We start from the raw sequence: 27,806 nt of genomic DNA on the forward strand, positions 1-27,806 counted from the left end.
ACATTATCTACTGGTAATGATGTGTTGTTTTTTTTTTCAAATGCCTAGCTGTTCTTATATTTGATTTTTGTATAACAGTCTCATGAGATAAATAAATAGTGTCCTAGTCCTGTGGTTTTTCTTGGCTTTTTTTTTTTTTTTTTTTTTTGCCTCATACTATTAGTTGGGAAATGTAAAATTCTGGTTATTAACCCTCTGAACATTTTATGTAATGCCTAGTTTCACCTGTCGTAAGACAGCGGGCTGGGGCAGAGAATCACCATAGATCCTGACCACCTTTATAAAGCCCTGATCTTCACATCAGCTCACACCCCTGCAAGTTTAATTGAAATAGCAGACTCAGGATGATCACAGAGTTTATATTAAGTGTCGCTGACATATTGGTGCTGCTTTACTCGTAGGTAGATAGACTTTACATTCTGTAGTGTACCCAGAAGAGAACGTTGCTGTAAGATATACTGTTTTAATTTTTATTCTTATAGCTCCGAAGCAGAGGAATTCAGGATTGACATTGCTTGAAAAAATTGGCTGGAATGACCATTTTAATATTATCCCTGGATTTAATATTTAATATCTCACCCTGGTTTTGCCCCCCAGTAACTTAAATAATTGACATAAAATCAAATAGATCCATTTGTATTAATATAGAGGATTTCAGAGTATCAATACATTACAACCCACTACTAGTAAAAATAATATAACTTTGAAGTTATATTGTCATTAATTTCAGAATCAAAATCACTTGTGGGTGTAAGACTTTAAATTCACTTCCCTGTTTTAATGATGTGTGAAGAGCAGTTTTGGAATTTTAATTTGAAATATGTGTTAAAAATACCCACAGACCCATAGTTGCTGAACAAGTAGCCAAAAACGCATTCTTTCCTCTATCCTTCTGGGAGAATGCCATTTCATAGAACTGTTTCAGTGTGCAAATCAATATGTATCATTGTCCTTCTTTATTTTGATCAATTAATTATTTTTGGTGGACTGTATCCTAAGGAAGCAAGTTAATTTTTAAATCTTATGCATAAACTTACTCTTACGGTGTTACCTACAAAATTAGAAAACTGAGAAAGCGAATGAACATGTTCAATAAAAAAAAAGACTGGATTAACTAATGTGTGTCTATATACTTGAATAATTTACAATCATTTAATATTGTTTCCAAAGACTCCTAATTAAAATTTTCAAATATTCAGCCAAAAAGTTAGATTCATATTTATATTGCAGAAGAAAAATATGCCTAGGAAAAGTTGAAGGAAAAATTCCTAAAAGTTAAGAGGAGATGCTCCTGAGTGATAAAACTGTGTGTATTATGTATTTTCTCCTTTACGCACCTGTGCACTTTCCTGATTTGCTGTAATAAAATGTGTAACTTTTATTTTTTGGGAGAAAAACAATTTATTAAATGAGAAACCTAGAAAAATAGCAGTGATACATTGGAATCTAGGAATCCTGTTTTCTAATTTCTTTCAGGACAGCTTGAGGGCTTGAATAATAGCCTCAGTTCACGAGGTGAAAAACAGTTACCTACTAGCCATATTCCACAGGATTTTGTCTGGCTAGCACTGGAATTTTAAAAATAATTGAAGTTTGAATACCCTTAGGAGAGGGTACAAGCCTCTTCAGTGTACCTCCAGACCCTACCCTTCTCTCTCTAATTATAACTGGGCCTGATTCATACATTTGTGTAACCTCCCAGGCCTCTAAAATGAAAATGTTGTATTTGTACAGCACTGTGCCTAATGCTGAATACTCTGTCTATATTAGAATGGTTCACTCCACTGCAGTTTTTGTGTTGTGGGCTTTGTTTTGCTCACCCAGCAGATGATAATGGTGGTGGTGGTGATGCTGATTATAACTGTTAGCGTTTGTTGAGCCCTTATGTGCCAGGCTTATAGTAAAACTTAATCATATAATCTCATATTCACCATTCTTTAAAGCTAGTTGCTGCCCCCCCCCCCATTTGATCAATGAAACAACTGAAGCTCAAATAAGTTGGGAATCTGTTAATAAATATTTTATTGCATCTATTCTGTTGTCTTCTGTCATCGGGGCCATTGGTGTTGATCTGACTTGCCTTCCTCAGTGTGAACGGTCCAGTAGCAGGTACAGAGTAGAGCAGCGGTTCTCAAGCTGTGGGTCACGACCCCTTTGGCAGTCGAACGACCCTTTCACAGGGGTCGCCTAAGACCATCCTGCATATCAGATATTTACATTACGATTCGTAGCCAAGATTTAAAGCTAAGTCTACTTGGATTCAAAGTCTTTGTTCTTAATAGGTAAGTGTCTGCATAATGTTTATGCTTATCATCACTAGAGGTCTTTAACCATGATGCTTATATTACTGAAGAAGAGAACTCGGTGACAGTTGCCATTCTTGTTTATGCATGTCACAAATGAAAGGGGATACGGTTTTTGGTATTATTCTTTATACTTTTATTAAACAATAAACCTATTTCATTTTTAGTTTGCAATTGTACATTGTGTATTAAGGTAGAGAGAGGTAATACCGGTGTTTACCATGGAAACGTGGCATAAATATTAGTCTCTGTATTAAGGAATAGTATACCTATTTCTTACATAAAATTATGTTGACTTCAAATATATAATTCTGATATTCCAAGTTCCTTTTACATACCATATTCAGGGACATAATGTAATCCCTGCAGTAATTGTCTAAGTATATAAAAACAAATCTCTCTGGTAAATACTTTGATATACAACTTTCATAGCTCTATATACCTAATGCCTGCTATCTCAAATATGTTTTGTTTTACTTTTTGGCTTTCTTTTGGCAAAATAAACCCAGTTTGGAGGGTTCTGAAGACGGAGAAAATTGGTTTCTACATGGGAAAAATTTTAGTCACCACATGAGGTTTAAGTCACTTAAGCTCATATCTGAATCCCATTTAGGAAATGTGATGTGCCATTTTAAAATTATTTACAAGTGATGGGAAAAGGAAGAAAATCAAAGACGTAATCTCTGCTTTAAACTCTTTAGGGAAAGGGTGTTCATTAAGCAAAATCAAACCATTTATTACACTAGTACATGGAAAGTCAGAAAAGAAGAAAACACATTAAATAAAATTCTATTACTAAGGATAACTGTTTGGAGATACGTGAGAGACAAATGTTCTGAGTCTGTATGTGCTGTAAAGGTATTTTACTCTCCTACATGAATAATAATTTCTTCGGGTGTGAAATTTTGGGTTGAAAATTACTTTTTCTCAAATATTTTATTGCATCTATTCTGTTGTCTTCTATCATTGGGGCCATTGGTGTTGATCTGACTTGCCTTCCTCAGTGTGAACGGTCCAGTAGCAGGTACAGAGTAGAGCAGCGGTTCTCAAGCTGTGGGTCGCGACCCCTTGGCGGTCGAACGACCCTTTCACAGGGGTCGCCTAAGACCATCCTGCATATCAGATATTTACATTACAATTCATAACAGTGGCAACATTACAGTTATGAAGTAGCAACGAAAATAATTTTATGGTTGGGTCACAACCTAAGGAACTGTATTTAAAGGGCCAGAAGGTTGAGAACCAATGGTGTAGAGGCTTAGGCAAGGGAAAAGCTCTGACCTTTTTTCTTGTAAAGCTATCTTTCCATTTTGGTTACATTTTCTGGAGAAAAGTTATAGATCTCAAGTCTTTAAATTTAGTGCTTGTGAAGATGGAAAATTTTTTTAGTGAGTTATCAATAGTTAAAAAGTATGTCTGACATTTAGTAATAGTCATTATTAAAACAAGTATGGGCCCTGGCATGGATTTCAGTCACTGACAGGGTGGTTTTCCATGCTGTCTCTATGTGCTGGTTTCTGTAATGTGGTTCTAACTTCGTTCTATGGCTTGACTAACACTAATTCCTTTTCTGCTTTTTCTTTACTTCTGGGAAGGTATTGCTTCTGTAGATTTCACATTATAGAGAGAAACTCACCTCCTTGTGACCCCTAACCTATGTAGTAAATCCTCTGAAATTAATTTTGGTTCTTTCTGATCTGTGCCCCCACATGACTCTCCCCAAGATTTCATTATTAGATTTTGACAGCCTTTTAAATTTGTAAGTGCCACAAATTTGTCACTAGAGATGAATGGGTAAAAAGAAAATTCCTTGCAGTGGAGGATATGGGTAAAATATTTCAAGCGACAGATCTGCATCAATAATGTTAATGTTTATAGGGTGATGAAAACCATATAAGTCTTAAGCCAGAATCTTGTTTCAGCTGAGTCCCAGAAATTTTGACCACAGAAGCCAAGGCACATTCCATTTGTTCCAACAAATGTTTTTCTCAAGTCCTTTCCAACCGTCTGAAAGACGATTGTCACTCTTGAATGCCTGAAACTTAAATTCTTTTTCTCTATATTAATGAAATGCAATGGAAACTGCCTACTATTCCCATGATGACTTTTGTCTTGCTTTTAATTCCTAAAATGGAGAGTGGATTTGCCAATGTTATTTTGCCCTCTATTCTTCATGTTCATGCTCTGGCAAGGTTTTTAAAAAGTTTTGCATCATTTTTTTATAAACTTAATATTATTCTCATTAAAGTATAGTTGACATACAATAGTATATTAATTTCAGGTGTACAACATAGTGATCCGACATTTATATACTTGCAGAGTGGTCACCACGATGTCTAATAGCCATTGGTCACCAAGCTATTGTGATATTATTGACTATATTCCCTGTACTGCACATTATATGCCTGTGATTATTTTATAACTGGGAGTATGTGCCTCTTAATCTCCTTCACCTTTTTTGCCCTTCCCCCCATGTAGCTTCCCTCTGGCAACCATCAGTTTGTTCTCTGTATGTATGTGTCTGTTTCTGTTTTGTTTTGTTTTGCTTTTTAGATTCCACATCTGAGTCGAATCATATGGTATTTGTCATTCTCTGTCTGACTTATTTCACTTAGCATAATGCCCTCTAGGTCCATCCATGGTGTCACAAATGGCAAGATTTCATTCCTTTGTGGCTGAGTAATATTCCATAGTGTGTGTCTGTGTGTGTGTGTGTGTGTGTGTGTGTGTGTGTGTGATCTTCTCATCTTCTTTATTCATCTATTGATGAAGACCTACGTTGCTTTCATTTCCTAGCTATTGCAAATAATGCTGTAATGAGGATAGGGGTGCGCATATCTTTTCAAAGTAGTGTTCTTGTTTTCTTCAGACAAATACTCAGAAGTAGAATTGCTGGGTCATATGCTAGTTCTGGCTTTAATTTTTTGAGGAGCCTCCATAATGTTTTCCCATAATGACTGCACCAATTTATAATCCCACTAACAGTGCAGGAGGGTTCTCTTTTCTCTAAATCCTCAGCAAAGCTTGTTATTTGTTGTCTTTTTTTTCTTTAACAATAGCCATTCTGACAGGTGTGAGGTGATATCTCATTGTGGTTTTTTGATTTGCATTCCCTTGATGAGTAGTGATGTTGAGCATCTTTTCAAGTGTCTGTTGGCCATCTGTATGTCCTCTTTGCAGAAATGTTTACTTGGGTCCTCTGCCCTTTTCTTAATCAGTTTTTTTATGTTAAGTTATATGAGATCTTCTTATATTTTGGATATTGACCCTTTATCAGATATATCATTTGAAAATATCTTCTCCCATTCAGTAAATTGGCTTTTCTTTTCTTTTTTATGGTTTTCTTCACTATGCAAAACTTTTTAGTTTGATGTAGTCCCATTTGTTTATTTTTGCTTTGGTTGCCATTGCCTAAGGAGACTCCAAAAAGATATTGCTAAGACCTATGTCAAAGAGTTTACTACCTATGTTTTCTTCTAGGAATTTATGGTTTCAGAACTTGCATTTGTCTTTAATTCATTTTAACTTATTGTTGTATATGGTGTAAAAAGTGGTCCAGTTTTTTTGTTGTTGTTTTGTTTTTTTGTGTGTGTGAGTGTGTTTGTTTTTTTTGGTTTGTTTTTTCGTTTGTTTTTTACACTTATCTGGCCAGTTTCCCATCACCAGTTATTGAAGAGACTATCTTTTCCCCATTGTATATTCTTGCCTCCTTTGTAGATTAGTTGACTATGAATCTGTTTTTGTGCTAGTACCATCTTGTTTTGATTACTATAGCTTTGTAGTATGGTTTAAAATAAGGGAGCACAATACCTTCAACTTTGTTCTTCTTTCTCAAGATTGCTTTGGCTATTCAGGGTCTTTGTGGTTTCATGTAAACTTTAGGATTATTTGATCTAGTTTTGTGGAAAATGCCATTGGTATTTTGATAGGGATTGCATTGAAATCTATAGTTTTCTTTAGGTAGTATGGACATTTTAATATTAATTCTTTTAATCCATGGACACGGTATATTCTTTCACTTACGTGCTGTCTTCAATGTCTTTCATCAGTGTATTATAGTTTTCAGAGTACAATGGCAGTGAAAGATATTTAAGAGACTAACAGTGATCCTTTATGTCCTTTCTACTACAATAGATTCTAGACTTTTTGATGTCATGGACTAGTAAAATAATTTTTTTAAATTTGTGGTCCTGGTAGCCATTCTTCAAGATGGTCCTCAATAATGCTGCCTCTTGGTATTAACACTTCCCAAGTTGTATTGGTCTTTGTAATCAGTAGAGTATGACAGAAGTAATTGTGTATTACTTCTGAGATTAATTTATAAAATACATTGTGGTTCTATCTTGGATGCTTTTGTTCTCCTGGATCACTCACCTTGGGGAAAGCCGTCTTTCATGTCATGAGCATCCCTGGGAGACCCATATGGAGAGGAACTGAGGCCCCTGGCCAACAGTGACGTGAGTGAGCCATCTTGGAGACAGTTCCTTCAACCCACTCAGGTGTTCGGATGATTTCAGCCCCAACTGATACCTTGTTTTGGGGCGGGGGGGGGGGGGTTTGTGTGTTTTTTTAAATTTATCTTTATTGTTGAAAGTATTATAGATGTCCCCTTTTTCCCCAATGACCCCTGACATTTTGAATGTAGCCTCATGAGAGTCACTCATGAGGGCCAGAGCCATCCAGCTAAGCTGCTACTGGATTCCTGAGCCTCAGAAGCTATGTGACATAATAAAGGTTTATTGTTTGAAGCTGCTAGCTTTGGGGGTAATTTGTTGCAGTGCAGTAGATAACTAATGTAGTAGGGTTATGGAGAACTGACACATTTCCAAATTTTTTTCTTCTCACACAAAGAAAAAGGAAAGGACCATTTAGCACCAAAATAGGAATGTCATAATTATATAGTAAAGTACAGTTGCTTAAATCACATACATTTATCTTGTTAGAAAACTTTCACATTGTTCTTTTTCTCATTTTGCTATTGACCACTGAGAACTTTGCCATGGACTGACATTCGGGAAGCATTGTACTTCATCATACTGTATTTCAATGAGTAATTTTCAACTTTGCCTCTTTTTGTGCCCTCGGGTGTTGGGAGATAAAGGAAATGTGTTTTCTTTTGAAATGTGGCTATAGGGAAACCAAAATAGGAAACTCAAGTGTAGTTCTTATTCATGGTAGAAGATACAATAACACATAGAGACTATCCTAACTGTAATCACTCCATGTCTCTGTGTTTAGCTTTTTTTCATCTATGAATTGAAGGGTTAGCAGTGGGCAAACTATGGCCCGCGGGCCGGATCCGGCTGTTTGAAATGAATAAAACTAAAAAAAAAAAAAAAGACCGTACCCTTTTATGTAATGATGTTTACTTTGAATTTATATTAGTTCACACAAACACTCCATCCATGCTTTTGTTCCGGCCCTCCGGTCCAGTTTAAGAACCCATTGTGGCCCTCGAGTCAAAAAGTTTGCCCACCCCTGGGCTATACTATAGCTGATCTCTTGAAGGCCTTTCCAGTCCTAAAATTTTGAGATTTCAATAGAAAACCTTTGGACAATTTTTTTTCTCCTATGTTGTTTGTTGCCAACAAAAGGGAGGTAGTAATCATAACATGTTTGCTTTTTCCATTATTAAAATGCAGTTGTTTAAAATCGGAATTAGAACGTCATCAGAACAAGTCCAGTTGCCCAGGAGGAAGAGGGAGAACTGCCGTGGAAGGGCCTTGCTCGTTTTCCTCTGATTCTGACACGTACACACTGAGGTCCTGTCCTCTGTACTTACTGTTCTGTTTAGTTTTTGTTTGTTTTTTAATCCTCACCGGAGGATATTTTTCCCATTGATTTTTTTAGAGAGACTGGAAGAAAGGGAGGATTGAGAGGGGTAGAGGGAGAGAGAGGGATTGACTACCTCCCGCTTGTGCCCCACCTCCCGGGGATTGAACCTGCTACTGAGGTAGGTGCCCTTGGTTGGGAATCGAACCTGCGACCCTTTGGTCCACAGGCTGATGCTCTAATCACTGAGCCAAACAGGCCAGGGCCATATTACTGTGATACCCTTTGAAGGAACCACCAGGAATGGAAATGTTCCCAAGCAGCCATTTTTCCTTTGAGAAAGAAATGCATTTATCATTCGTGGCAGAGCTGGATAGGTGACAAATAGATTATTTTCAGAATATCCGATAAAATGCTATGATTGCTTCTTCTTAGTGATAGAAGGAGAGAAAATTTAGAGGGGAAGGGATCAGGAGAAAGTAAATTACACTTTCATAATTACAAAGACTAGTGCCCTGTCAAAGCAAGTTGCCATGTAGTTACTTCAAAAATCCATGTCTTTTCTGTTGTTGTTATTGCATAGACACTGTTATTATTTATGTAAGATTTGTAATGAAAACAATGTGATTAAGAATTTAGAATCATGTCTTTTTTTCAGAACACTTTTAGTCACGGTAAGCCTTATGAATGAATAGACAATATTATCTTGTAAACAGAAAAATGTGTTCCTGATTGTTACAGAACTTTTCTTTTTTTAAAAGAACATAGGTAAAGTAAATGGTTTTCTTTGCAACCCAAGCAAGAGGGCTGGAATTTGCACTGCTAGATCAAGTGATACTACTTAACTTATATGAAACAGGGGAACATAGTGTCTAAAAGCTTGGGCTCAAGAGATTGACCCTTTCCATTCAGCTACACCCCAGCAGTATGCCCTTGGGCAACGTACTTAACCGCTCTGTGTCTCAATTTCCTCTTCTGTAAAATGGAGAGAATAATAATATAAGAATAATAGCAACCTTGGAGACATGAGGATGAATTAAGTTAGCATTATAAAGTTCCAGACACCTGTTAGCACCCAATATAATGATTTTCTGGTGTTATTACTGTAAAATGGATTTTCTTGTATAGGGACTTTGAAGAACTTTGGTAGCTCAGTATAGCTTCTCAGTAACACATTATATTTTGCCCCTTTATAGTAATAATAACTGCACCAAATTATGAATTCTCTTTTGAAAGTTCAGCTCTCACAGACAATTACCAATACCTGTCTTTAAAGATTAAACACCTCGTCCAATTAAAATCGCTAGATGCATATAAAAAGGATTCTGAAGGCAACACTTATAAACAAGTTGGTAGTTATCACTTCCTCTTTTTAAGATGAATTTCAGAATTAATTGCATATAGCAACTACAAAAGAGTTATATTAAGCTTTTCATTTATACAACTGCTTTTGAGATGCACATTTCCGCTTCTGTTCCTTGATGCTGCTGGATCCTTCCCCTACACTCTCCCTCCCTCCTGAGGTTTTAGATGTTTATTATGTTCCTTCTGCTAGACCGTTCATACTGAGAATGCTTCACACAGATCTCTTCCCCGAACTCCAAAGGCCATATATCCACTTGCCAGCCTAACTTTTGACTTGCACACACAACAAACACACCTGTGTGCAGCAGTCATCTGCACATAGCAAGAGCTGTAGATAAAAGTAAAATAGGAAATGGGGCGCAGAGTGGCTGGGGGCGCATTTCAGAGCCCTGTTTCAGCAGTGCAGGAGGCTCAGTGTGGGACTCCTCTGGGCTCTCTGTTGCCATAGGCATGTGGAGCAGGCATACAAACAAAAGGGAGCCTTCCCTTCCCCTGTGGAAGCCTCCACTCCGTAGAACGCATCATGTGAACCCTGTGCTGGCAGTGTCAGCCACAGGTCTCACTGGGAAACATGGACACATTGACTGCCTAGATCAGTGATGGCGAATCTTTTGAGCTCAGCGTGCCAGCATTTTGAAAAACCCTAACTTAACTCTGGTGCCGTGTCACATATAGCAATTTTTTGATATTTGCAACCATAGTAAAACAAAGATTTATATTTTTGAAATTTATTTTATATATTTAAATGCCATTTAACAAAGAAAAATCAACCAGAAAAATGAGTTCGCGTGTCATAGGTTTGCCATCACTGGCCTATATCAATGGACGGGAAGCCAGTTCATATGTGACTGCATGTGTGGCCATGTAGGTGAACTGGGGGGGAGAAGATGGATCTTTAGAACTTAACTCCTAGATATATTAACAAGGAACCTAGTTCCTGTAATTGGGGAGGGAAAAAGGCTTTATTTCTTTGCCTTACTGTGTCCTTCTATCCCTAACCCCTGCCCCCTCCACCTAAACCATCTAACACAAGACTGTCAGAGTTTCTGTGCACAAGACTCAATCTCTCTCATACATACACAGAAGAGTTTCAGATCAGATTATCTACACACTTTTAATTTATTAGAAGGGAAATGTCTCTCTTGTAGCCAAATCTTTGTATCCTTCATTTTTCTAAAGTCCACTTTTATGACTAAGCTATAAATCTCTAAAGATAGAGACTTACCACGGAAATGTCGACATCTTTGTATTACTTTGGGTCAAAATACCTAGCTAATTGGTATGCATTTGTTCATGTATATGTCATAGGTCAGGAATTGTGTTTTAGCCTAGGCTCTATACATGACCACACACGGGGCAGATTGGTGTGGTCCAGTTCAGAAGTGTTAATGTTTTTCTTTCTTTATGGTAAATTAGGCATTAGTTTGGAAAAGTATGTGAGCAAGACAGGCATTTAAGATTTATGGACCTTTACTTAGGCAGAATTGCTTCTATCTTTCCTCCACCATATCGACCTGTATCCACTAGGGGACATAAGAGCACCTAGTAGAAGACAAAATGAAAGCCAGACTAGATTAAAATTTAAACACTGTTCTCTTAAAACACATAGTAAACGACTCATTTTGTAGCTTCATGACTCGCAAAGAAGTTATATACTTTGTCTAAGTTTTAATCGTCATGGGAAACCTTTAAAGGCAGGATCCGTGTCTTAGGTTCATAATTCCGGAATGAGAAGCAAACAAGCCGCTAACTAGCAAGCTTGTGCCATCTACACTGCACACTCTTTCATTAACTAAGTTCTCCTGTAGTCTGCTGATGCTCTGCTGAGAATGACTCTGGCCTTGAAAATTACTGTCTAGAGACTGAGGAAGAAATAATTACCTTTTAGGTTCAGGAAGTGAGCCATCTGGGGAGGACATTTCCCATCAGATTCCAAAGAGCAAAAACCACGGGTCGTCTCTATTTTGAACCCTAGCCACCTGCTATAGAGTAGTGGAGAGAGAGAGAGAGAGAGAGAGAGAGAGAGAGAACGCACGCACTGTAATTAGAGACATCACTGTTCTCCTAAAATGCTTATCTGCCTTAACAGTTCATAAACTAAAATTGGATTTTTGTTTATTTACAATTTTTTAGGTATAATTGACATGCAGAAAAGGGCGGTGATACAGTGCAATGAGTTTTGACAAATGCATAACCCTCACCTATTAAGATGTAGAACAATTCTACCCCAGGAAGTTCGCTCCTGCCCCTACTTACGCACAGGGGAGCACTGTTCTGACTTTTTCACCACACATTAGTTTTGTCCTAAAAATTCACATACATTAAAGACGGTACTTCTGTGGTGCTGAACATTGTCTTAGCCTCTAAAGGAAATAGTCTAAAGACCTCTTTTGTATACTGGATTTGAAGTATTGAAGGAGGAACTACGCTTAAGCCACATACTCTGTTCTCTCAAATGTTTCCCATTCTTCTATCAGTTCTGTTTTTATAGATCATTCAACACTCACTCTCCTGGATGACTTTTAAACTGTCACATGTCAGTCAAAGAAAAGTAGATACAAGATGAGGAAATGAATTGCTTTATTTGAAATTATTGCCCTGTGAAGCTTCTATGCATCTTTAGTTTCTAACTACATTTTGTATTTTGGCAATAGTAAGAGACAGGAAGGGACATGAGTGAGTGATAATTGCTAAAGAAAATAGTCAAGACTATTACATCAGAAAAACACTTGAGAATAAACGTAAAGTTTAATATGGAATGTGCACTGTGAAATTTTGTTGCTGTAGCTGTAGCCTGTAGCAGTAGTCCACAGACAATGTTTCATCTGGAAAGACATTTTAAAAAATAATTGTGAGATAATTTTAGTGCTTCAGGAAAAAGAAGAGAATAGTTGGGATCTGCAGTTCTTCACAAATTTGTGGTAGAATAACAATTAAAATGTGGTTTCCGACCTCAGAAAGGCTGACTAGCATAAATGACTGTTTATATTCCTTTTTTAAAATCTCATAAATTTTAGGTAAAACTGTAATGGCCCAAACAATATTTCTTTGAATTCAAAACAGACTGTTTATACAATTCAAATAACTTGCCCAAAAATTCAGAGTTAGGCAACTTTTACAAAATGGAACAATTCATTTTTCCTGGCATCAGGTCCTTGACAATTAGCATAGTCAGTCTTGGGGTCCTCTTGTCTCTTACACTCTGACTGCCAGGTGGGTGATGTGTCACATCTCAGCTTTCAGCAGGTGTAAACTGAGCTTCTTGAAGACATGTAGTTCACTGGCTTTTTCCTGTACTTTCAACACCTAGCACAACTAGCACGGCGTCTGGTACATAATAGTTGCTTCAAAAATGTTTTTAGAATGACAAAATCAGTGTGTCTGCTTTAATGTCAAAGACATTATTATGATATTGAACTTTGTTGAGTATTTCCTCTTCTAAACATATATGATTTTTACTTTTAGAAAATAGTGTTAACTCTTTAGTACTTTACTAAGCAAAAGTTGGGGAAGAATGTAGGCAACATCCAGGATTACTGATGATAGCAATCCTTGCAGAAATTTTTCTCACATGAGTGTAGCTGTTAGAGGAATTAAAAAATATTTCAACTCAGTACATTATGTTGGACCTTTCTTCCTGCAAGGTATTTTGGTAAAATATCTGTTCTCCCTTACCTTATACTTTTTAATGACTTAATAGTAGTTCATGTTTTGTCTGTTTTATAATTTATTTGTATCATTCCCCTCAGTTTTTAGATTGAACACACATACACACACACCTTTTCACATGTCTTACTATCTCCTTAGAATAAATTCTTATATATGAAGCTGCTACATGAAATCCTGTACATATTTTGTACAATTGTGAGGATTAAATTAGATATTATAAAGCCTTATCATATTGCCTGGCAATAAAAGTCGCAAGGGTTTTTGATAGTACAGTTATTGTTAGTTGTTTCTATTGTCATCTTTCTCCTAGACTTTGAGCCCTAGGTAAAATGATTGCTTCAGTTAGATAAAACACCAGAGATCCCAACTCTAAGCAGCTTCAACAATAGGAAATTTATTACTCTTTGTTAAGTAATAAGAAAGATTACAAGGTCAGAGGAAGGGTGAGTCCAGAACTGGTTAATGCAAGATCTCAAGAGTATCATGAAAAGCTAGTCTTTCCATGTGTGCCACCTGCCATCCTCAGAGAGTCAGCTGTGTCTGCAAGTTGGTCCCAGTCGCATGAGTAGAGTGCTTATCCTGGTTCCAGGAGTCATACTTGAATGAAAAGAAGAAAAGACCAGCTCTTCAGAGAGGTTTGTATTTACGAGCAGTGAAGTCCCTCTGAAGCCCCCAGCAGATTTACACCTTTCATTTGCCTCACGTGAATAAATGGAATGGATCACCATGATTGGCTAAGATTATTATTTTTCATCATTTGTGATCATGACACACAGTAGGAAGAAAATCCATTTCATTGAATCTATAGATTGCTTTGGGTAGCATGGACATTTTAATGATGTTTTTTCTACCAATCCACGAACATGGTATGTTCTTCCATCTGTTTATGTCTTCCTCTATCTCTTTTTTCAGTGTCCTTTAGTTTTCCAAGTACAGGTCTTTTACCTCCTTATTAAGTTTATTCCTAGGTATCTTAATTGTTTTTGGTGCAATGGTAAATGGGATTGTTTTTTTAATCTTTCTTTCTGTAAGTTCACTATTGGTGTATAAAAATGCCATACATTTCTTGGCATTAATTTTGTATCCTGCTACATTGCCAAATTCATTTATTAAGTCTAATAATTTTTTGATGGAGTCTTTAGGGTTTTCTATGTACAGTATCATGTCATCTGCAAATATGACAGTTTTACGTCTTCTTTTCCAATTTGGATACCTTTTATTTCTTCTTCTTGTCTAATTGCTATGGCTAGCACTTCCAGAACTATGTCGATCAGGAGTGGTGAAAGTGGGCGTCCCTGTCTCATTCCTTTCTTAGGTGAAATGATTTTAGTTTTTGCCCATTGAGTATGATGTTGGCTGTAGGTTTGTCATATAAAGCTTTTATTATGTTGAGGTATGATCCTTCTATTCCCACCTTGCTGAGTATTTTTATCAAGAAAGGGTGTTGGATTTTGTCAAATGCTTTTTCTGCATCAATTGATATGACTCTGTTTTTTCTCTCTCAATTTGTTTATGTGATGTATCACATTTATTGATTTGCGGATATTGTACCATCCTTGCATCCCTGGGATAAGTCCTACTTGGTCATGGTGTATGACCTTTCTGATGTAGTGCTGGATCCGATTTGCTAGAATTTTGTTGAGGATTTTGGCATCTATGTTCATGAGGGATATTGGCCTGTAATTGTCTTTTATTGTGTTGTCTTTATCTGGTTTTGGTATTAGGGTAATGCTGGCTTCCAAAGCAATCTATAGATTCAATGTGCCCCCCATTAAAATATCAATGGCATACTTCAAAGACCTAGAATGAACTCTCCAAAAATTCATCTGGAATAAAAAAAAGACCCCAAATAGCTGCAGCCATCCTGAGAAAGAAGAACAAAGTAGGAGGGATCTCAATACCAGATATCAGGCTGTATTACAAAGCCATTGTTCTCAAAATTGCCTGGGACTGGCACAAGAATAGACATATAGACCAATGGAATAGACTAGAGAACCCAGAAATCGACCCAGACCACTATGCTCAATTAATATTTGACAAAGGAGGCAAGAACATACAATGGAGTCAAGACAGTCTCTTCAATAAATGGTGTTGGGAAAATTGGACAGATACATGCAAAAAAAAATGAAACTAGACCACCAACTTACACCATACACAAAAATAAACTCAAAATGGATAAAGGACTTAAACATAAGCTGGGAAACCATAAAAAATATTAGAGGAATCCACTGGCATTAAAATCTCAGCCATATGCCGAAGCAATATCTTCACCGTTACAGCTCCTGGGGCAATGGAAGCTAAAGAAAAAATAAACAAATGGTACTACATCAAAATAAAAAGCTTCTGTACAGCAAAAGAAACCATCAACAAAAGAACAAGAAAGCCTACTGCATGGGAGAACATATTTGCCAATGTTATCACCAGTAAGGGTTTAATCTCCAACATTTACAGGGAACTCGTACAACTTAGCAAAAGGAAGATAAACAACCCAATCAAAAAATGGGCAACAGATCTAAATAGATACTTTTCAAAAGAGGACATAAGGAAGGCCAAGAGACATATGAAAACATGCTCAAAGTTACTAATCATCCAAGAGATGCAAATCAGGTACCATCTCACACCTGTCAGAATGGCTATCATCAACAAATCTACAAATGACAAGTGCTGGTGAGGATGTGGAGAAAAAGGAACCCTTGTGCACTGCTGGTGGGAAAGCAGACTGATGCAGCCACTGTGGAGAACAGTATGGAGTTTCCTCAAAAAACTAAAAACGGAACTCCCATTTGACCCAGTGATCCCACTTCTACGAATATATCCCAAGAAACTAAAAACAGCAATCAGAAAGGATATGTGCACCCCTATGTTCATAGCAGCACAATTCACTGTAGCTAAGAGTTGGAAACAGCCTAAGTGCCTATCAGCAGATGAGTGGATTAAAAAACTGTGGTACATCTACACAATGGAATACTACGCTGCAGTAAAAAGGAAGGAATTTTTACCATTTGCAACAGCATGAATGGAACTGGAGAGCATTATGCTAAGCGAAATAAGCCAGTCAGATTAAGGTAAATATCACATGATCTCCCTCATATATGGAATAAAATGAACATAAACTGATGAACAAAAACAGATCCAGAGAGAGAAAGCATCGATCAGACCATCAAACCTCAGAGAGAAGGTAGGGGAGGGTGGGGGTAAGGGGGAGAGATCAACCAAAGGACTTGTATGCATGCATATAAGCATAACCGATGGACACACACACCAGGGGTTGAGGGCATGAATGGGGAGGGGGGGGAGATAAGGACACATATGTAATACCTTAATCAATAAAGAAAATAAATACAATAAAATAAAAAAATACATTTCATACCATGGCTATACGTATCACATAAATAGTTCTGTATAAGTGTATATCTCTTTATACAATTAAACATAAGTCAAACAAAACTTCTGAAAATACTTTGTGATAAAACTAAATACTATTTTATTTATATTTAAATACAAGGTTTTTTTTTTTTACAAGAATTAGGAAAGATTTAATTGGAAGTATAGGTATAAGCTGCACACGAATGTCCCAGCCTAGAACACATGAGGACACTGAGCACATACAATATACTATTAAGCTTATTCTTTTACATTGTGATTGAGTCAAGATTGAAACTACTTTTTCACCCAACTTGACATTTGAATGTAAAATAATCTTAGTGATAATTGTTAGAGACAAGAATCGTCAGTGAATTCTAGGTGCAAGGAGCCAGGGGGATTACGCAAGTGCAGGAGTGCCAGGAGTTGGAAATCACTGGGAAACCTCTTGAGAGCTGCCGAGCACAGAGTATAAAAGGACAAGATAAGTAAATGCTATGTGTGATCATGGATGAATTCTGGACTGGGAAGGGAATGCTATATAGTAGAATGGGAACAGTTGATGAAACTTGAGTAAAGGATGTGCATTAGGTAACATATCAATGATAACTTACCTGATTTTAATTATTATACAATGTTATGTAAGACAGTATGCTTGGTATTTGGAAATACACACTGAAGTGTTTATTTGAATGAGGCTATAAGGAAATACTTTTACTGCTCTTTAAGGTGTGTTTTTTTTTCTTCTAAATTTGAGGTTATTGCACCATTAAAAGTTCAAAAATGCCAAGAGAGATTGTTTTTCAGTGGAAAAAAAGGGTGTATCTGGTTCTTGAGTTCACATATACCGAATGCATAATATGTGTGTCATTGTGTTTAATCCCTTTAATATACTGTTGGATTTGGTTTATTTGTATTTTGTTGAAGATTTTTGCACCTATATTCATAAGGAATATTGGTCTGTAGTGTGTGTGTGTGTGTGTGTGTGTGTGTGTGTTTCTGGCATCTTTGTCTGGCTTTGATATCAGGGTTATACTGGCCTCATAGAGTGAGTTAGGAAGTGTTGCCTGCCCTTTTATTTCCTGGAAGAGTTTGAGAAGAATTAGTGTTAATTCTTCTTTAAATGTTTGGTAGAATTTATCAATGAAAGTCTCTCATCCTATACTTTTCTTGGTTGGGAGATTTTTTATTACTGATGAATCTCTTTACTTGTTATAGGTCTGTTCAGATTTTCTTATTTCTTCTTGAGTTGGTTTTGACAATTTCTGGGAATTTGTTCATTTTTTATTTCTCTACAGTTTATCTAATGTAATTTATATTGAATAATGATGCATTTCAAATATATCTCTGATTCGATTTTATGTTGTTGTATTTTACCATACAAGATAAATCCTCCATTTAACTGCCTTGCAAATCTGACTAAAATTCATTTATCATGTTGATATTTTGAGCATTCCAGTTTCTTCACATTCTTACCAATACTTGGTATTCTTCATATCTTTTTTCATTTTAGTCATTCTGGTATGGATGTTCCAAGTGTTTTTATTTGGTTCTTAATTTTGAAGGTTTTAGATTGACATCTAGGATAACATTATGATCAGTAATACGTCTGGGGTCTGTCATTTTTATTACTTTGTATATTTGTAAAATCATTTTTAATGTCATGCTTATTTTAAATGTGGCTCAAGTCAAGTGAAAGATTGCTGATTGGAGTCAACATTTTCCCCTCAATTTTGTCTGTCATTATTGACACTTCCAAATCTGGTAGTTTAGCTTACTTCATTTTTTTTTTCCTTCAAAGTTTAAATTGATTTATTTTAAGGACAACTTGTATTAACTCAGTTATATTACAATTTCTAATAATTGAAATTGAAAAATGTTATGCTCAATACATTCCACAAAATATACTGAAAGTTTATAACTAAACTTGACTGAAAGAATCAGCATTTTACCAAAGATGGTAAACTTTTCATACATATTTTTGATACCTTGCTTCATAACTCTGAAATGTGCCCTTTAGCCTCTCCATCAATCAGGGGTCAAAATAACCATCATTTACCAGAAAATCAAATGAGATATCAGTGAACAAAACACATGTTCCTGGTTCATGTATGCATTCCTCTCAGATGATAGCCTTAGTAGACTGCATTATGTATTGTGCTGTTTCTTCCATGTTAAGGATATATACAACATGCTCTATGTGGTCTATTCTATTTCTTTCTGATTTTTTTTTTATGCTGGTGGCAAGCCACCAAATTAACTTTATGACCCACTAATTGGTCACAACCCTCAATTTGAAAACCACTGGTTTTAACCAGTCATTATCATCTGCTGGAGATGGGGCCAGCTTTCCCAAAGCACATGGCCTCACAGAGTGGGGTGGATGCGGGAAACACAATCAGGCTTCTGTATGGAAGGAGAAAAGGGAGTTAGAGGCTAGAGGTGAGATAGGCACCCAAGATTGTCTGCTACAGGGACTGCTCCTCATTTAGGAATCTCAAGCATGTCCTGTGCTTTGAAGTATGTGGAATTGTTTGTCTTCATCCTATTGGCTCCCAACCATTACTCTTCGTTTTTCCTGTTTGTTTAGTTTTGTCTCTTTCCTCGGGTAGTTTTTCTTGTTGCTGTCATTGTCCTTGCCTTTACATTGTCCCTTGCCCTCACTTTGGTTTCTAAGTCCCCTTTTCATTTTGCTGTTTCTCATCTATTTAGATAAAGAAAGACCATCCAGCTTCTTAAAAGCTGGAGCTCAAGAGTGATCAGATTCTCAGTGAGGTCTTGGGTTTTTCTTTATGACCTTTTTCATAATTACGTTTGCTTATTAGATTTTTAAAATAAAAGTATTTTAGCTGTGGCCTGGATAGTTACCAGCTAGGTTATTTCTGCAACACAAAGTAGTCCTGCACCCTTCAGTCTTCAGAACAAAAACTTCTGCGCTTACTAAGTGATGATGTAATCACAATACCTGGGCACCCTGTTTACTATATTGTCTTCCTGAGAGTTTGAGGTTGTCAAGCCTCTCCTTGTTTCCTTGAGATATCTGGAAAAAGACAAGGATGCTAACTCCCAGTTTCTTACCTGGGAACAATAGGAGGATCTTCAATTTTAGAATTATGAATAACAGCAAGTATGTTATGAACTATTCATTGTAGTAATCTGGCTTCAATTAGTCAAAAATATGTATTTTCAAATACTGCACTGCATCGCTTCTGAGATGCACATTTTCTTGCACATTCACATCTTTGAAATCAGGATGCATCTGCCATTTAGTGGTGTCCAACAGTTGCCGTGGGCCCTACGACAAATAGTGCTGTATTTTCTCTGGGAACTTGATTGTTAATCCTGGAGATGTGACTTTTGAAGTTCACTGTTTTAGTCAATAAACCATCTAACAATAAAGCATTTAAGAAACTTCATAATGTTTTTCTCTCTCAAAAAAAAATCTTTAAAAATTTTTTAAAAGGGTGGGACTATCATCAAAGCTTATAGAATGAACACCTGAAGCTTGAAAGAAAATCCCTGATACTATACAATATTTTTCTTTTAAGAAATGCTACATTATCAAGGCTCTTGATAACATAAAGGAAAATATTGTGTGGAAAACTTGGACATCTCTGAGTAAAGACATGCTTCAGAAAAGTTGAATGTGAAGAAATTTTAGAATTACCTTAACCAGCTTAGATTGTTTATATATATTTTTTTATCTATGCATGATATATGGTTATAAAACTTTCTAAATAAGTCTAAAAGAGCTCTTCTAATATTTAAAAAATAAAAATTGGAATGAATAGGAAAGCATTGTACCTTTGTTAAATAGTAGAGTTTTTTCTTAGTGGTACATAAAATAATGGTGCTTCTTATAAGCAATATTATCTTCCATTTGTTGAAACATGGGAGTTTGAATTACTGTCACACTCTTAGTATATAGTTTAAGAAGAACTAAGTTATAAGAAGAATTAAGGGAATACATATGCAAGTGAAGAAAACACTTCAGCAAAGTGAATGATAGTGTGTTGCAAAGTAAGCTCCTGGAGCCAGCTCATTAGGATGCAAATTGTCAGGCTACACCCTAGATCAGTGGTTCTCAACCTTCCTAATGCTGCGACCCTTTAATACAGTTCCTCATGTTGTGGTGACCCCCAACCATAAAATTATTTTCCTTGCTACTTCATAACTGTAATTTTGCTACTGTTATGAATCGTAATGTAAATATTTGATATGCAGAATGTATTTTCATTGTTACAAACTGAACATAATTAAAGCATAGTGATTAATCACAAAAACAATATGTGATTATATGTGTTTTCCAATGGTCTTAGGCGACCCCTGTGAAAGGGTCATTCGACCCCCAAAGGGGTCGTGACCCACAGGTTGAGAACCGCTGCCCTAGACCTACTAAATCAGAAACTCTGGATGTGGGGCTCAGCAACCTGTGTTGTAACAAGCCCCCTGCAGGTGATTTTGATGGCATGCTAACGCTTGAGAGCCACTGCTCTTAGCAGGATTTTGGAAAAGGGATACATGCTGGTGCTGTTATATTTGAGGGAAGTGTATGAGTAATTTAGAGAGAAAGAAAACACAGATTCCTTAAGTTCAGCTTAATTACCTCTGCTAACAGTGTGTTTAAAAGAAATGAAATTTACTATGCTGTGTGTTAGCCAGCTGTACAGGCAAAGTAATGGAACAGTCCGAGAATTTCATGTATTTTATTTTCAACTGATACTTGATTTTTGTCGTTTCAGCACGATGTATCCCAGACTTTACTCAAGGCAACACTGGACAGTGTTGTAGAAGAATGTGTCAGCTTTGTGGGAGTCGATATTAACATCTGTTCAGAAGTTTTGTTAAGGTGAGACGAGAAATCTGTGGATGAAGATCACAGAATCTTGAGTTTAACTGGCTATCCAGTAGACCAAGGGGACACATGTGTGAAGTTGTTAAGTACAGAAAACCTGTGTGTTCATACAGTGCTTTAGGTAATCAGTCAGAAGGGAAGACACCATTTAAGAAAAGGATTGTGACAGTTCCCATTATCATTTTTAATACTGCAAATCTAAAGCGAAGAGCATATGGTTGCCATTGAGCGCAGTAGTTTTGCTAATAGAATTTAAATAAGGTTAACATGGAAAGGACCTGTTTCTCACCACACAAGAGTAGATATTTTTCACTAGTTTAGTCTCTTGCAGACATCTGTCAAAGTTGGCAGGAACCAAAGGATAAATTCTGAGGGTTCAAGCTATGGTTACCATATTGTTACCTTGATTCCACAAGTAACATATCAAATCTTCATGGCACTATAATCACATCTTACATACTTTGTCTTTTTTTTTCTGGGGCTATGGAAGAGCTGCGTTTTTCATAGTTTGCATTTGTTACACAAGTCTTCTGATGCAACACAAAATGCTGGACTCTGGAAAAGATCTGGACCCTTTTCCTTTGAAACGGATAGAGCAGAAGATACCCCTTCCATTTTGAGGTGTTGCTTTTCTACCATAGCTATAAGCATTTATAATTCCACATATGGAATTCTATAATAGAATTAAGATTCTCTTGAATAATAATCTTTTAATTAACATGAAGCAAACTACCTAATTATTAGTTTTCATGTTTTTATAATAACCATGATATTCATGGATAAGCACCTTTCTATAGTTCAAGTCTTTTACATAAATGAGAACAGGCTGAAAAAAAATACTGTAGTAAATGCAAGTGTAGCTATTATAACTTCTGCTGTTACCTCATCTTGTAGGCTAAACAGGAAGAGGCAAAATTGCAACTTGACTCAGAAAGATAAGGAATGTGAATACTGTAGAAATACTGAGGGGAACAGTCCTCTTTTTTGCACGGGTGTTAACCAGTGTACCAACATCTTTATGGTTCTACTAGTTTTGTCATTGTTTTACATTCTTTTCGTCTTCTCTCCTCTTGGACAACTCTTTTTTTCTCTGTCTTTCAGTTTAATTCCCTTTTTTTAGTAATTAAACTTAGAGACATATGACAATGTGTAATCAATTGCAATTTTTTAATGATACAAATGTTTTATATCATGGTCTTTTCAGATGAGAGCTTTTCCTTTAAGTACTCTTGGAACTATTATTTCTCATTTTGTTTATTTTTCTAGGCATATTGCAGGACTCAATGCCAACCGAGCCAAAAATATTATTGAATGGCGAGAGAAAAATGGGCCCTTCATCAACCGAGAACAACTGAAGAAAGTGAAAGGACTGGGGCCAAAATCTTTTCAGCAGTGTGCTGGCTTCATCAGAATTAACCAGGATTATATTCGAAAATTGTGCAGGTGATTATTAATGTGTACACTTTAAAAAAACATATATATATATTATTGATATCAGAGAGGAAGGGAGAGAGAGACAAATATCAATGATGAGAGAGATTCATTGATTGGCCGCCTACTACACGCCCCACATGGGGGATCAAGCCCACAACCCAGACATGTGTCCTGACTGGGAATTAAACCTGTGACCTCCTGGTTCATAGGTCGACGCTCAACCACTGAGCCACGCCAGCCGGGCTAACGTGTAACTTTTGATTCTGTTATCAACCTCCTTTCTTACTGTTACCCATCTTACTCACTGGCATGAATTCTATGTGTCTGTTTATTTCTTCACTCAACATGTGTTGACTGTTTAATGTTTGCTAGGCACTGGGAATACAGCAGTGAAAAAAATCAACAAATTCCCTGTTTTTATGGAGTTAAATTTTAATATGTGAGACAGACAATAAATAAACTAGAAAAACAATATCAGCTATAGTAAGTGTTATAAAAATTAGAGAGGTACAATATTATCTTGGGAAGCAGCACAACTGCTTTATATGAGTTACTCATTGAAAAGTTATATGAGCCAAATTTTGAATAAAATTAAGGAGCCATGTCCTGGCTGGTGTATTCAGTGGTTAGAGCATTGGCCTGTACATGAAAGGGTCTTTCTTGGTTTAATTCCTGGTCAAGGGCACATACCTTGGTTGGCTCTCTGCTTCCGGTTGGGGTCACATGCGGGAGGCAACCAGTTGATGTGTCTCTCTCACATCATGCTTCTCTCTCTCTCTCTCTCTCTCTCTCTCTCTCTCTCTCTCTCTCTCTCTCCTTCCCTCCCTCCCTCTTTCCCACTCTCTTTGAAAAGCAATGGAAAAATATCCTCCTTAGAGAATTAAAAATAAAAAAATTTAAAAAGCAAGAAATTAAGAAGCCAGGAGCCAGCCATACAAGGAAAAGTAAATAGTATGTGCACAAGGCGGGCCCAGTGTTGGTGTATTCAGGCCAGTGTGACTGGAGCATCCTAAGTGGGAAGGACTGGTAGAAGGTGAAGTGACAAAGAGGACTTCACAATGGCCAGTTCATATTAGCAGCTGTTGTCCTGAGCATGGTTAGGCTTCCTCATTCCCTCTATCTCTGAAAACTGACCAAAGCATTAATTATCTGTTCTGTTGATAAAGAGCTAATTTTTGCTTTCTAATTCTGTTAACATAAAAGCAAAGAAACTGGGTAAACTTCTTAGCATCATTTATGAAATAATAGCTTTTATGTATTTTCTACCTTGGGACCACCTGGTTCATTTATTTTTTTTTCTTTGGCAAAATTATAGCAAAAGTAATATGGACAAATAATCTTTATTTTGGAAAAGACTAAGGGAAAACCAGCCCCAGTGGATAGTACAATACAATGTAAATCTGTACTAACTAAACAATTTGTTTTTGTTGTAGAAATACATAGACCAGAATAGAGTCTGAAATCTACAACACACACATGGAATTTAGTTTATAATAAAGGTGATGTTTCAAATAGTGGGTAAAATGATTAGTTATCAAATAAATGGTTTTATGACAACTGGCAGGAATTTGGTATGTGTGGGGGAAAGTCATTCCACCTCATACCCTATATCCAGATAAATTCCAGTTGGATCATAGACTTAAATGGAAAATATGAAACTTTAAATGTACCAGAAGCAAACATGCGTAAATTATGCAGAACATTGGAGTGGTGGAAGTTCTTTCTAAGTAGACCACAAAACCTAGAAGCCAGAAATGGGGAAAAAACAAAAAGAGGATAAAATAATCACATGTTTCTTAGTTTATGTTTTTTGAACACTTGGTTAGAAAATTCATACAGTAAAAATAGAAGAAAATGTGAAGGGCAATCTCTTATTTTAAAATAGTTTCTTATAATGCTTTCTAAAAATAAAATTTTATTTATATCAGCTTATATATATGTGTTAGTTTGAAATGCATATAGAAGAGATCATTCTATACAACTACTTGAAACTTGCTTTATTTGTTTCAGTAATATATCTTGGATCTCTTTCAAATATTACTTATAGATTTATATCATTTTTTAATAATGTCTGCATAGTATTTAATTTATGGATGGGCTGTAGTTTAATAAGTGTCCGGTTGGTGAACATTTGTTTTAAAGCTTTCCATTTTTTCAACTAATTATGAAGTACTTGAAGATTCATGACTATTGTATCTTTTTAAAAAATATATATTTTTTTTATTGATTTCAGAGAGGAAGGGAGAGGGAGAGATAGAAACATCAAAGATGAGAGAGAATCATTGATTGGCTGCCGCTTGCATGCCCCACACTGGGGATTGAGCCCACAACCCGGACATGTGATCTCCTGGTTCATAGATCGACGCTCAACCACTGAGCTACGTTGATCGGGCTGTTGTATCTTCCTGATAGGTTATACCTTTATTCAAAATGGAATTTTCTATCTCATTGAATATTTTTTGCTTGAAAATCCATTTTGTTTGCTGTCTATGTTGCTATATTTGCCTTTTGGAACATGCTTGATATACTTTCAAATTTTACTGGCAATTAATTTCTGTAACTCATGTAAACACATATATTTGATGGTTTTGCTCAATTATTTATTAATGTAATCAAATGTATTGTATTTATTGCTTTGTTTGGACCTACTTTTCCATCCTCTATTTTCTCTTCATCATGCTTTTTCTTATTTTCCTTTTATGTTGTTCATCAGATTTCCCACTTAACAAGTTTTCTCCTTGTTTTACACCTCATTTTTTATCTCCCCTTAGTGATTTCATGTTGAATATATTTTATTCTCCGGGGAATTGTATTTGAAGTTAATTTGGACTGACCTCTGGTGTCTCTGTCCTTCTGCAGAAAACCAGAACCTTAGGGTCTTTCCCAACCTTCTACTTTTCCTCTACATCCTGGGGTGAGATGACCTGGGATTTTAGTTTCAGACTGTCCTTTTGTATGTTACTCATGAGAAATTATCTAACTTAGTAAGTTTATATGGTTTTTGTTCTTATTGTTTCTTGTAGCTCACGTTAACATTTTTTTTGAACTCATTGTTTTTGCTGGAATCCTTTTCAGAGAGGATATATTATGTGGGTTACACTTTATTTCTTACATGTCTGAAAATGATTTTAAATAAATGCTAGCTTGGCTGGGTATATGATTCTAGATTCAAAATTATTTTCTCTTAAAACTTAAGATATTGCACCATTGTGTTCTGGCTTCTGCTGTTTGTCAGTGAGAAATTTGATACTGGTCAGATTCTAGTTCGTATTGAAGAAATCTGTTTTATTTTTCTCTTTTGATTTATAAAATCATATTCTAAAGCTTCTCTACACTGTGTCAAAAATGAGTCTTTTTCAATTTATCCTATTTTGTACTCAGTAGGTTCTTTTAATTTGAGGATTTATTTTTTTCCTCTGCTCTTGGAAATCATCTTTTCCTTCTCCTTTCCCTCCTTCTTATTTATTTCTCCCATTCTCTTTTCTCTTCTAGAATTCCACTTATGCAGGCTGAATTAGTTAAGAATGTTTTTGGCTTTAGGTAACAGAAAATCCTACTGACAGTGTTTAAACAAATAAGTGGTAATTTCTGTGAAGTGAATGGTCAGAATCTGGTTGCTGTTTGTGTATGGCAGAGAAATAAATAAGCACATTTTTAATGAGTGCTTCTTTTCTTTTCTACCCAACCCTCACCGTGTCCCCCACCCCTTGTTTCAAATGCTTACAGTAGTCAGCACACTGAATCTGCAGGCTCAAGTCAGAGAGTTGCCGTGACATCTTCAGCAGGTGTTGAGGTCACAAGTGAGAAGCCGGGCAAGAAGAAGAGCAAAACCGCAGCGAATGTTGTACTGAAGCCAGATCCTTTGGACCAAACTTGTATTCATCCGGAGTCGTATAACATAGCCATGAGGTAAGTCTGAGGCCCATGTGAGAATTCTCCATGCCCAGTGTAAGTTCTCTACAGCAAATGGCCTTTGTTTTGGTATAATGGAGACTTTAAATATATGACCATGTTTAACATGACAACATTTTTCAGAAGTTCCGCATTGCTGAGTTATGTGGCACATTATTTTATTTCAGTGAGGAATGAAACCATTATTCCTGGAGCAGTGTCAAGCCAATAAACCCTGGTACTAATGGGGAAGTGTGTGTAATGGAAATTGCATGGCACTCTCTCTATTTGTTTTGGAAATTAACAAGACACAAATGACTAGCACCTGGCTTAAACCTCATGCTTATCTAAAGATAAAGCCCTTTTGAAAGTAAACAGCCAACACTCAGATTTCTTAAGAAATATTGCCCAGCTTGGTTATTACAGACTCTCAGAAATGATGTACTTTTAAAGAGCATACATTAACACAGAATGATATGGGGGTGGAGAGTGGGGTAAGGCATTAAAAGAAAAAACTTTTACTATCACATTTGATTAGTTCAACAAATTTTAGTTCAGAAACAGTGACTTGCTATGTAACAATAGTTTGTTTTTAGTGAGTTAAGTGACCGTGGGCTTAAAAATAGTGAATACTTTAACTTTGGTTGACTCCAAAGTGAAATTTTTAAACTTATTTTGACATAACTGATGTTTGATGAATGTAATTGGTTTGCTTTCTTTAAAAAATGTTTAAAATTATAGGCTATATAACACATTGTAGAGAACTTAGAAAATAGAACAAAAGCAGTAAAAAATAATATTTTATCAAACATCAAAACAGTGGTACTTGTTTTTCTCCCATCATTTTATTATGAATTTTAAACATACACAAAAGTTAAAAATTTTTTTACAAAGAATTCCTATATACCCACACCTAGATTTTATAGTTTATCATGCCTGTTTTTCTACTTATCTATCCATCTATTTGTCCATCAGTCCATCTAATTCTTTTATTTATTTAAGAGCAAGTATCAGATATCAATATACTTTAATGCTTCAGCATGCATATTATTAACTAGAATTCTATCATTCTTAGCAGTGTTTGTGCGTGTGTGTGTGTATGTGTGTGTGTGTGTGTGTGTGTGTGTTTGAGGTAAAATTCACACAGTTAAATT

At 36.1% G+C, this 27,806-nt stretch overlaps 1 protein-coding gene across 3 annotated transcripts in view; it reads left to right on the forward strand.

The window, feature by feature from the left end:
* Positions 1-27,806, forward strand: part of SRBD1 (S1 RNA binding domain 1) — a 162,182-nt gene that overhangs the window by 106,867 nt on the left and 27,509 nt on the right. For 2 of the 3 annotated variants that reach the window (XM_059659941.1, XM_059659942.1), the window contains exons 17-19: positions 21,215-21,321; positions 22,594-22,770; positions 26,488-26,670. In XM_059659941.1, coding sequence (XP_059515924.1) covers positions 21,215-21,321; positions 22,594-22,770; positions 26,488-26,670 — 467 coding nt within the window. The remainder of the gene's footprint in view (positions 1-21,214; positions 21,322-22,593; positions 22,771-26,487; positions 26,671-27,806) is intronic. The other variant, XM_059659943.1, reaches the window with a different exon arrangement.

Source organism: Myotis daubentonii, chromosome 12 (assembly GCF_963259705.1).
Source record: "Myotis daubentonii chromosome 12, mMyoDau2.1, whole genome shotgun sequence".
Classification (NCBI taxonomy): Eukaryota; Metazoa; Chordata; class Mammalia; order Chiroptera; family Vespertilionidae; genus Myotis; species Myotis daubentonii.